Raw genomic sequence first — 12,457 nt, 5'->3', positions numbered from 1 at the left:
AATTTTTGAACAGCATTTTAATTATACATTTTTTTAAGAAGTTCAATCAAAAGTGTATATTCTACATATTTGAAATGTAGTAATGAACATAACAAACTGCATTTATTAGTCAGGAACCACAGCCCTGGCACGTGAAAGCATTTTCCTTTAAAGCAGATCTTCTGAATATAGTGGTATGTTTTAACTTGGTTATGCAGTACTTTTAAACACTGGCTCGCAGCAGCTTGTTTTAAGTAGTACATTTGCTCTAACTAAATAGTTATAGATGTTTTGAAGCTTTGTTCAGAAGCTTAAAAACACAAAATCAAATCAATATAAAGCTGTCATGATCATTTCCAGAAGCGCTATATTATATGTACATTTCCAAGATACAATTAAACTATTGTTATTTTATACTGTAACTAAGGCAGTGGGGAAAAAATAAAGAACATGATCTACTGGGCATAACAGGATAGCCATAGGATAACACATAGCCCTAGCTTTGCTCCTTTCCCCCTCCCACTTCTGTAAACTGGCCATTAAGAGGTGGTATTCATTGATCAAGCAGAAGGGATGTACTGGACAGAGATACATGAATGATGCCATTGTGATCTTGCATCTCATAATGTCCTGCCATGGTGCCTAAGCACGTGCTTGAAGAAAACAGGGTTCTGGCATGCCAAATGGGAATCTCTCCATGCAATGCTGCACTATATATTAAACTGAAAATAAAACTGCTGCTTTAACAAGAACTATGCTACAAATTCATAAATGTAAAATACAGAAATTCAAATTAAAGTGTTTTTTTCACATTGTTAATTATGTTGGTAATTTATCAGCTATAAAACTGGTTTTAAAAGATTGAATTTATACAAAATTATTTCTCCCTTCTAATTGAATATATTAAAATGGCAATTAGCCCTTTTTCAATTTACTATTGCAATAGAAGCATAGATGTTAAACTACAAATAATAGTTTTCAACACTGAGTATGTAGCTATGAAAAACTTACATATACAAAAATACATTAAAGTGGTTGACTTTAATCACAGATTCATGTAAAAAAACTGATTTAAATAGCAATTTGAAAAAATAGTTTTCCTATTTGCAACAGTATAAAAGGCAAATACCCTACATTTGAGGTAGCCATGCCAAATTCACAAAAATTTTGAATAAATTTCAATTTAATGTATTTGACTTTACAATATTTCACCAAGTCCTTCAATAGCTGAAATTAATTTCACAGCAATACATTACAAAATTTTTCAAAAAATACTGGAAATGGTTTAAGTTTAAAAAAAATCATCCCGTTCTAAAAACACTACTGCATCTTATACTGTACAACAACGTATTTAAATGTTACAAAGAAAAGCTATAGTACAATGCAATGGTTTATAATAGACGGAGAAAAGCTAACTGCACCTATTTTATTTCATAATTTGTACAACATGCCTACATCATGAAGCCTGAGAAACTTGAGAAGAGCTGCATGGATTTACAACATGAATGTATTGTTCACAGCACAGTGCATTACGATATGCACAACATCACCTTAACATAAAAATCCATCAGGCATGCTGCATTTGTCACTCTGTCTTAAAATGAAAGCCCATATGTACTCAAGGGAGAAAGGGGCAGAGGAGAGACTTCCTGAGTTGGCCCCTTGCAAGTTCCATCTCCTCACTCCAATGTCACTAGTGGCATTAGCCTGAGGAAGTCAATTAGGTAAAATGGAATGAGCGCTACCCTGTTTAGGAAGGTGCAGTATATCTAACTTAACTGGATGGAGGACCTTGTCCCCTCACAAGTGGCTTTTCTTTCCTACTTTACAGAATTAATAGTGAATATTATCTATCAGGCACCCAGTTCATATGGTGCACAAAATGCTTGAAAACATTTGCACTCACTACACAACTAGTTTATTGTTTAACAGAACTGTGTAATGAAGGAGGCAGATGGTTAATAGAAAATGCTATGTCTAATAAAGGCAATTGGTAACGATATTTGCAAGATCACTACCTGAACATATCTTTCAGAAAATCCAGCAGAACTTATATATATACCAAGTGCAACAGTTTGAGGTACATGGTTTATCAAGGAAGATTTAACTGCAAAAGGTATTTGTCATCCAGAGATTTTGAAGAAGCTCAGTAGATGTATGGAAATATGCGGTATGGTACACGTTGACAGTATTTTTCCCATGCCAAGCCATATTTCTTCTTACATTGACGTTCATCGCGGGCTTCTCGATGAATAAGCAAACCAATAAAGTATATGACATAAAAATATGGTAAAATGTGATTAAAACCTGCAAGACAACATTAAAAAGCATTGTTATTTTCTTTACCACATTCTAGAGGCCCAGGGCAGATCATACTTTTAAAAATTTTCAAAACCATGGAAACTGCCATGTCATTCCCAAAGATCCCTCAGGACTAGTGGGGGTGAGGGAGATGCAGGCAAAGAACTGCAAGAGGGAGGCAGCAACAATCCATGCTGATAACAACGACAACAACAACAACAACAAATAATGTAATATACCACATCATCTGATCCACCCGAAGGAGAGAGTGAAGCATAAGTTGATGCCATCCTTAAGTTCTGTTATTTTTATTAAAAACTGAAATCAATTTTTCTATGTATTTTAACTTGTTGTGCACCACCCTGAGCTCTTCAGAGAAGGGCAGTGTATAAATTTAAATTATCATCATCTTACTTGTCTTAGATGTTAACATTTGAGTTCTCATCATTGTAATGGCACAAATATTGTAACAAAGCACTACCATTTTTAGACTGGGAAAGAAAAGCAGGACTAAAGCTAGAGTTCAATAAAAGACACTCGGGGGGCGTGGCGTCGCACGCATAGGGAATGGACGCCTGAAAACAGAGCTCCTTACTTACCCCTGCCAAATCCACTTAAGCAAGCGCCCAGCGTTGTTGTTTGTTTTCTTTTTTTTCTTTAATTAGTATGGGAACAGTAGATGGTCAAAAATCCAGATCAAAAAGAAACTCAAGGAACTCTGTTAAAGACTATTTTCCCAAAAAGCCTAAGGCTAAGGCCTCAGGAAAAGCAAGCAGCCCTGCAAGCAAGATGGCGTCGGGAGAAGGGGAAAACACAGCAGCAGACCTAGCTTCATTTCGTTCTGAGGTAATGGAGGCTTTTCAAAAACTGGAAAAAAATATGACTGACAAAATATCTGCCATGATCCAGCCCCTTTCTGCTCAGTTGGAGGGTTTCAAAACGTCCTTAGAGAAGGTGGCAGAGACTGCAGATTCTGCTTTTAACATGGCATGTGCTGTGCAGGAGGACACTCAGTATTTTTATAAAAGAGATGAATGGGCCACTGATAAAATTATTGCACTTGAGAACCAACTGAAAATGGGGAATGTTAAAATTCGCGGGCTCCCCGAGAACTCTGCCTCTCCCTCTGACCTAAAATCTCTTATAGCCTCCTGGCTATCAAAGGCATTGGGTTTTTCTGAATCTGATCTTTGTGCCCTGGAGGCTGCATATAGAATTGGCCCTTTGCGCACACAGAAAACTTCGTTGCCTAGGGACATTTTAGTCCGTTTCTCTTCTGCCTCAGTTAAATCCAAGCTGCTGCAAAAAGCCCGGGCTATAAATCCACTTCTGCTAGGAGATTACAACATCCAAATTCTACAGGATTTGTCTTCTGAAACCTTGCAAAGGCGGAAAATTTTGAAGCCAATTATTGAAATCCTGAACAGGGAAAACATCAGATATCGATGGGTTGCTTCGTACAAGCTGCAAGTTACTGTACAGGATCGGTCGTTTGTCGCTGGAGGCCTTGACTCAGGCCTAAGCATGCTGAGAGATTTGAATCTTCCTGTTCCCACCGGCCTTATAGAAGCTGTCTCACATGTTCACTCAATAACTTCAGACACTAGATGGCGTCGTGTGCCTATGAACCGTCCTGATCGGCCTGTTTCTCCTAGAAGCTAAACGCTGGAACTGTTGCTATGCAGAAATCTTCCCTTTTTTGTGTGGATTCTTGACGTCCCCCCTTTTTTTTTTTTTTTTTTTTTTTTTTTTTCCCCCCCTGACATATAAGCTTTGCCTACTGAACTGCTGACTTATAAGCTTTGCCTACGTGTAACTCTGTCACGGCTTAGAAATATGCTGATGATTGTTTCGTGCCTATGAAGCAATGTTTATATACGAAATTGGGGGGTCCCCCCCCCTTTTTTTTTTTGGTTATTTATATCTTTTGAACACAATGTTATGAATGTGAGGGAGTTATTAATTCAAATCAACTCATTAAAGGAAATCTTCTTGGTTGATTGGGTATGCATGATTGGAAGAATGGGGTGACTTGGAATATATGGTTTGAGTAGGAGCTGGAATGGGGAGGCTGGGTGTTGAGTGAGGGAGTGGGAGAGAGGGAGGGAGAGAGAGTGAGTGAGGGGGGGTAGATCAGAGTGAGAAACTTGAATAGTATGATTAGGGTTTTATATCAATATATTTCTTTCTACTATGAGTTAATGAATTGTCAGGACCTTTTCCCTTCCTGTGTGAATTGTTGAATGGAAATGAATCTGTGAGACAGAGGGTGGGTAGGGAATGTATGTGTGTGTCAGTTTGTGCCTTATGCTACTATGAAGGTTTGGAAACTTGTTTCCCTCACCATCATATCTCCCTACATAGGCTTATAAGTGGCTGAAGGATAGTTGGTGGGGAGTGTTTGGGGAGACCAGTATTTAATAGCGTTCATAGTTCTGTTTAAAGTTTCATTGTATTTTTATCATAGTGTCTTAAGTCTTACAATAACTTTGTGATCGAGATCTGATGCTGTTACACATGGTATATTAGTTTGCCTGTAATTATCTTTAATTCACTAACCTGAGTTGGTAAAAGGCACAGGTTTTATTATATGTGGCTTTCTAGGCATTTTAGCCTTGACTCGATCAGCTTTGTTTGGCCTTTCATTATAAACTTTCTATACATTCGGCTCTGTTATTCTGTTTATAAATTTTATTTTTGCTGGGTTGATAGTGTTAAATATAAGCATTTTTGGCAGAGAGGGAGAATGGAGAACTTCAGTTTTTTTTAATTAGCTCCATTTGGTAGTTGTTGCTAGTTGTGTGGTGTCTTCAGTAACGAAGACTTCCGCTTCAAATTTATCCTTTTAAGTAAATAGTTGTTGTTTTCCCAAGTTTGGGTTAACAGAGTTGGAGGGTGAGTTAGTGGCTAGTGTCTGTTAATGCTAGACCACTGGTGTTGGTTATGGTTTTTTGTTTGTGTTACGGGCAGCATAACTGTATTGAATTATTATGGATTTAGTTGGAAGTTTTTTAAAGCCTTTGATCTGAAATCTGTCCTCATACCTTTGAAATTTGATCTACAGGATTCGCCTCTAGCTATCCTGGTGGCACCTGGGTTCAAAGCTATGAATTGCAATAATTTTGATAACCTTGGTTATTTCCTCTTTCAATTATGGCAGAGTGCCACTTGAAATTTCTATCTCTAAACTGTAATGGGCTAAATAATTTAATTAAGAAAAAACGGGTTGCCTCTGCCATCTCTCATCAGAAACCAGATATAGTTTTTTTGCAAGAAACTCACCTTAAGGGTAACCAGCCCAAGGTCTTCCAGTCAAAATTTTTTGCTCATCAATTTCAAGCTTACGGGTCCTCCAAAGCAAGAGGTGTGGCCATCTTAATAGGTAAATCAGTCCAATTCACTTTTGAAAATTCCTTAATTGACCCTAGGGGTCGGTATATTTTTATCAATGGGGTCTTTAATGGTAGCCCTTATACTCTGGCATCGGTGTATGCTCCAAATGATGGACAAATTGCATTTATTAAAGATACGTTGTCACAACTTCAAACTTTTCATAAAGGGCCCATTATTTTGGGAGGAGATCTCAACTATGTTGTCAATCCTTCTTTAGATAGATCTCAAAAAAGCCTGCTACCTCTATCTGCCAATAAATGGTCTCAATCAAAAGATTCGAATGGCCAAAATGATTTAGCTCAAATCTTTCAATCCTATAATCTGTCAGACATTTGGAGAAGCAGGCATCCAAAAGAAAGAGACTATACCTTCTTTTCTTCTCGTCATCAAACTTATTCCAGAATAGATTTTCTTTTAGTTTCGGATTCTATTTCTAACCTTTTTTTTAAAGTAGACATTGGCCCAATGATTTGGTCTGATCATGCATGGTTGGAAGGTTATATGTCAGGAATCACTGAAAGATCTTTTTCTTTTAATTGGAGATTGGATAGTAAACTTCTGTCTATGAAATCGGTTACAGATTCCATTGAAAAAGACATTAAAGAATTTTTTCAATTCAATACTGAGTGTGGAGTACCTCAGCATATAGTTTGGGACTCGTTTAAAGCTGTAATTCGTGGCAGATTTTTGGCTATTGCCTCTTCGTATAAAAAAGAAAAAGACAAAATTAGATCAGATTTGGTTGCCAACATTACCAAATTGGAAGAGAAATTTAAAAAATTTGGTAGCAAAAAAACTTATTCAAAACTTCTTATAGAAAGGAAAAAATTAGAATCTTTTGACGTCTCCAAGATTCAAAAACAAATGGCTTATATAAAACAAAAATATTGGTTTCGAACTCCTCAATCCCTTAAACTCCTATCATGGAAGGTTAAAAAGAGAATATCCTCAATGGCTATTTCTTCCATTCGTTCTAAATCCGGTACCTTGAAACATTCCACTAAGGATATTGTAGGAGTTTTTAAAAAATACTATTCATCTCTATATTCCTCCCAGCATCCAGCATCAGACCTTATTTCATCTTTTTTAGACACTCACTCAGTTATTAAGCCTGTTTCTCCTGAGGTTAAATCCCTTTTGGACAAACCTTTTACTGCACTTGAAATACAGGAGACTATCAAGTCTATGAAATCCAATAAATCTCCAGGCCGAGATGGCTTTATACCAGAATTTTATAAATTTTTTAATACTTTGTTGGCTCCCATCTTGGCGGACGCCTGTAATCAGTTTGTACAGTCTGGTTCTTTTCCAGTTACTTGGTCACAGGCAAAAATCATTCTTCTTCCAAAGAAAGACAAAGACTTGCTAGACCCTAGTTCATACAGGCCGATATCGCTCCTTAATTGCGATTACAAGATTTTTACAGCAGCCCTGGTGGCTAGGCTTAATACTTTTATAGGGAACTACATTCATCCTGACCAATCGGGCTTTATCCCACACCGTGAGTTAACGGACAATACTAGAATGGTCCTTGATGTTATTCAATACTGCCGGAAATTTAATATTGAGTCTTCCTTTATCTTGTCTATTGATTTTGAAAAAGCCTTTGATTCCGTTGAAGTTCCTTATCTTACAACCTTACTGCAGAAAATGAATTTTGGCCCGAATTTTCTGAAGATAATCCATTCTTTATATAAGTCGCCTTCTGCTATTCTTTCTATTAATAATTTGGATTCTGAAGAATTTAATCTTTTCAGAGGGACGAGGCAAGGTTGCCCCTTGTCTCCTCTGCTTTTTGCAATCGCAATTGAACCTCTTGCTAATGCTATCCGTAATACCAATATTATTGCTGGTATCCCTATTAGAAAGAAACAAATTAAGGTGTCTTTGTTTGCAGATGACCTAGTGCTTTTTGTTACAAAACCTAAGACTTCTTTACCAGCTGTCTTTGATTTATTATCTGTATTTTCTTCTATCTCGGGTCTTCGAGTAAACCCATCTAAAACCATTCTTTATCCCATTACAATTTCAGATGCTCTCCAAGATTCCATCTACTCAAATTATCACTTCAAAAAAATGGATAGATATTGGACATATTTGGGGATCAATATACCTTTAAAATTGGGAGATATTTTTAAAGTCAATCATCATTTATTGATTAAGGACATTCTTACTATGCAAAAGAATAAAAATTCTTCACTCATTCCCTGGAATGAAAAAATTCAGATTATTAAATCTTTTATTTTTCCCAAATTTCTGTTTTTATTTCGAGCCATTCCTATTCTTATTCCTGAGGACTTATTTGTGGGTTGGCGTCGTTCGTTCTTAAGATACATTTGGAACAAGGGCTTATCTAGAATAGGGTATGCAACTCTTATTCGTTCTAAATCCTCAGGTGGTCTGGCTCTTCCGGATCTGCATAAATTTTATGAAGCTGCCATTTTAGGAGGCCTTGTCAGATACCATGATGCTGATTTAAATTCAGGCTGGAAGGTCCTAGAAGATACCTATCTAAATAACAAATCGTTTCAATCTACATTATGGGAATTTCCAAAGAAGAGACCTCCTAATATCTCCTCCAACCTTTTCCTTAAAGCCATTTTTCAGATTTGGGACAAACGCCGCCTCTTTTTAGCCCCTCCTATGTCTCCACTATCTCATTTTATGGATGTTTCTTGGTTTCAACCGGGGTTTTTTTACAAGTCTTTTCCAATTTGGAAAAAATATAATCTTTATAGGTTTGTGGATATTTTGTCCAATGGAAAAGTGCTCGACAAAAAATCTTTAGAAGAGAAAACTGGTGGGACAAAAATCCCATGGTTTGAATACTTGCAAATTAACAACTTGGTGACATCACTCTCAAAGAAATACAATTTCAATCGACCTCTTACTTTCTTTGAATCCTTGCTACAATCTCCTTTTTTAAAGCGGAAGGGACTGATTTCATTTATCTATAAGGGTTTGCTAGACATTGATGCTGTTGATTTGTTATCCTATCAAGAAATTTGGCAAAGGAATAGTTCAATTAATTTTCAGGAGGATGTTTGGCAACAAATCTGGTCATCTCCTTCGTTTGTTTCAAAATCATTGAATATACAATTACAAACTCAAAAAATTTTGTTCCGGTGGTATTTAACACCTCAGAGATTAAGCCATATGGCGATAAATCAATCCTCCAAATGTTGGAAAAATTGTGGAGAGGTGGGCACATTTATACACTGCTGGTGGTCTTGCCCGAGGGTGCAGTCGTTTTGGGCAGTAATTGTGGCAAAAATCAAGGATATCACGGGCTATAGTTTACCCTTAAGATTGGAACTCATTTTGCTTGACTGTTGGAAAGGTATTTCTATTACTTCTCTCAATAAATCCCTGATATCCCTTTTACTAGCTGCTGCTAAAATGGTGTTAGCCCAATTTTGGAAATCTCCCAATATTCCTCCAGTTAAAGCCTGGTATGCTAAAATCTGGGAGGTCTATGCTATGGACAAGATAGCAGATAGTTTATGCAATATAAATAATTCAGAAGGTAACGATTCTCTGATGTACAAGTGGCTTCCATTTCTTAAATTTTCTTTTAGTCCTGTAGATCAGATGCGTACATGTATTCCTGGTAGATATTATGACATTATTAATTTGATGTAATTAACATATGGACAGAGTACTTATTTTTTAATTCAGCTGCCAAGTATGTATGTGTGAATGTATGTATGTGTTGTTTTGTTTGTATTTTGTGTATATATATATATTCTGTTTTCTGCTGGTATGCTATGCTTATACACAAAGAATGATTGCAGATACAGTCATTGATTGCTTTATTTGTATGTTTACTAAATTCAATAAAAAAGTTTTTGGACATTAAAAAAAAAAAAAAGAGAGAGATGACAAAAAAAAAAAAAAAAAAAAAAAAAAATAAAAGACACTCCTTGATCTTACCACAAGGTAGGGACCACGCCAGAGCCATGAGGATATCTCCTAGGTAGTTAGGATGACGCACCAAGCCCCACCAGCCAGATACCAGAAGGTTCTTTCCAGTTGCAGTAGGAATAACTTTCAAATCTGCATTGCAGTATGCACAAATATACATTATAGTACCCACCAGAACAAGATGCATACTTATATGATACTAATATGCAGAAAGTACAGGTGTAATACTAATCTGCCTAAAAAATACTTACGTGCAAGTTTTGGATCCTTTGGATTCCTCCGAAATGAATTTTTCTGTGAATTTGCACCACGGAAAATATAATAACCGAGAACTTCATTTTGGAAAAAAAGATGAGACACCCATTATTTCACTGTGAGAAATGGCAAGACCATTGTACTATTAATAATACCTAGCATTTATACAGTGCTTCAATGTTCAAACATATTACCTAGTTGTAATGCTTTGTAAAATAGATCAGTATTATCATCTCTATATTTCATGGGGTGAGAAGCTAAGAAAGAGTAACTTTCTTAAGGTCATCCAATACATTCATGGCAGAGATGAGAGTTGAACAGATCTCCCAGATCATTCTGAAGGATATTGTACAACCACACCTTCCCAGTTACAGCAACAAAAGCAAGAACAAAATAATTCTCATAGGTACAGCTGCTATTTCCCAACTTTATATTATACTAGAAGTAAGGCCCCTTGTGAATAAAAATACAACAGGCTCTAGAAGGAGGCTCTGGGTGGTGCCCCCCCACACCCTGCTGTCTTCCCACCCAGCCACGTGAAGGTATTCATCCTCCTCCCCACCTCAAGAGGAGCTGATCTCTGCCATCTGGAGAGCGGTTTTAAGTCTGAGTGATCGCCAGCCCTCACCTGGAGATTGGCAGCAGTGGTTCCCCAGGAGGAAATGGCATTGTACTCATCTGGGGTCCTATCCCTCCTCAAACCCCACCCTCTCCAGGTCCCACCCCTTAAATCTCCAGGGATTTCCTAAGTCTACTTCCTTTAATTTCTCCTCTTTCTTCTGCTTTCCATTGTCTTCCCCCTCCCTGCAACCTCTACATAACAAAAAGACAGTCTTTCTCCACAGTGTGTGTGTGCTGGGGGGGGAACCAAAGCTGCTTACATTATTCTCATTCTTCTCCCCCACTTTGATCTGAACAACAACCATGTGAGGTTTCCCTATCTCCTTCTCAGGAAACCATCATGGGGCGAGGGGTGAGTGCCTCTAGGTGAGTGCTCCCCCTTGCTGTCTTCCCACCCACACAAATGAAGGCATTCATTCTCCCACCCAACTCAAGGGGAGCTGATGTCTGTCATCGGGAGAGCAGTTGCAATTCTGAGTTCTCCAGTCCTCACCTAGAGATTGGCAACAGTGGTTCCTGGGAGGAAATGGCTGGTAGCATCAAGGCACCCAGAGGGTGCAACCAGGCCTACGGTAGCCAACCTCCAGATGGAGCCTGAAGATCTCCTGGAATCACAAAGCTGAACTACAGACAACACATCTCTCTCCCCCTCCTGGAGAAAATCACTGCTTTGGAGAGTGGACTGTATGCCATTCTGTTCACCTGAGGCCTCTGCTGACCAGCAGCCTGTGTTGCCTTGCAACAGCCTCTGGTTAGCACTTTCCAGGCAGCAGGAAACACTCCCAGCAGGGCCAAGCCTCTAGCTATTTCTGCAGCCTTTGGTGTGCTGAGTGTGCCTTTTGTGAGGCTTCAGTAGTTCTGCAACCCTTTCTGAGGCTGGCTGAGAGGGCACAGAGGAGATGTGGCTGTCTCTGAGGTAAGACTATTTCTGGCAGTTTGTTCAACATTCCTGGGTGGAGCAGGGAAGTCAGCCAGTGGAAGGCCCAGAGCCACTACCCTGATGTGTGATGGGCCAATTGTTTATTCTGGAAATATTAGCCAATGATCATCTTTGATTTCGCCATGGTGATAAGAGAATTATTACTACAGATATCCTAACAGAAACAGCTTCATGGAACACAACTGTACACAAACACAAACCGTCAGGTTTCTAAAGTAATTAAGAAAAAAAATTCCTCAATTCTTGTTTCATCAACTGTTTTTTCTTGTTTCTTCACTCCAACTGAATGTGACAGGACAAAATCAACAGTTCTATAAAAGAACAATCTGAACTGATAAAACAATGAGTTTGGTCTAATCTGAAGAAATCCCTGCTTTGGGCCAAAGCTATCACTTTTTAAAAATGAAGCTATGTTTATATTAGTATATTATATCAAGGCTACTTGTTGGATCCTGTAACCCAGGGGTGTCAAAAATATGGCCCGCAGGCCAGATCTGACCCCTGCAGGGCTTGGCTTCTGCCCATGAGCAACTGACTCTCTGTTGCTTCTTTATTTGGGGCTGCAGCCGCCACTGCATCACGCTTTTGCCCAGCTCCCTCTTCTGGGTTCCTGCTTTGTGCAGGAGAGAACCAAGCCAAACCTCCCCTTTCCTTTATTGGCTGAGCTGCCCGCCTTTGAGGGAGGAAGGGAGAGGGAAAGCAAAAGTAGGCGAAAGAGCAAAGCCTGACTCCTGTAGCTCCTTTAAGACCAGCAAAGTTTTATTTCAGGTATTGGTTTTTGTTCTTCTTCGGAGGGAGGGAGGGAGGGAGGGAGGATGGGTGGGTGAATTCTTCTGCCAAGCACAATTTACACTGAGATAACCTTCCTTCACTGTTTCCATTGATACTTGGTCTTTCTCTCTCATACACTCGTGTATGCGTGTTAAAAGGAAGGGGCATGTGGGATAAGGAGAAAGGAGAATTAAAAAAAACTATTTTGACTTACATTGAAAAGTTTTTTTTAAAAAAAAGATTAGATTTCTCAATACTTATCTGGGATTTTAT

At 38.3% G+C, this 12,457-nt stretch overlaps 1 protein-coding gene across 3 annotated transcripts in view; it reads right to left on the bottom strand.

Annotated features, from left to right (window-relative positions):
* Window positions 1-12,457, bottom strand: part of LBR (lamin B receptor) — a 78,558-nt gene continuing 66,101 nt past the window's right edge. For all 3 annotated transcript variants that reach the window (XM_060245878.1, XM_060245897.1, XM_060245888.1), the window contains 3 exons: window positions 9,849-9,929; window positions 9,607-9,729; window positions 1-2,286 (listed from right to left, as the gene is read on the bottom strand). In XM_060245878.1, the coding sequence (XP_060101861.1) occupies window positions 2,126-2,286; window positions 9,607-9,729; window positions 9,849-9,929 (365 nt within the window). In that variant the 3' untranslated portion in view covers window positions 1-2,125. The remainder of the gene's footprint in view (window positions 2,287-9,606; window positions 9,730-9,848; window positions 9,930-12,457) is intronic.

The sequence above is a fragment of the Heteronotia binoei genome, chromosome 1 (genome assembly GCF_032191835.1).
Source record: "Heteronotia binoei isolate CCM8104 ecotype False Entrance Well chromosome 1, APGP_CSIRO_Hbin_v1, whole genome shotgun sequence".
In the NCBI taxonomy this organism is placed as follows: domain Eukaryota; kingdom Metazoa; phylum Chordata; class Lepidosauria; order Squamata; family Gekkonidae; genus Heteronotia; species Heteronotia binoei.
Note: the sequence above shows the minus strand (reverse complement) of the source record. Positions and strands in the feature narration are given on the sequence as shown.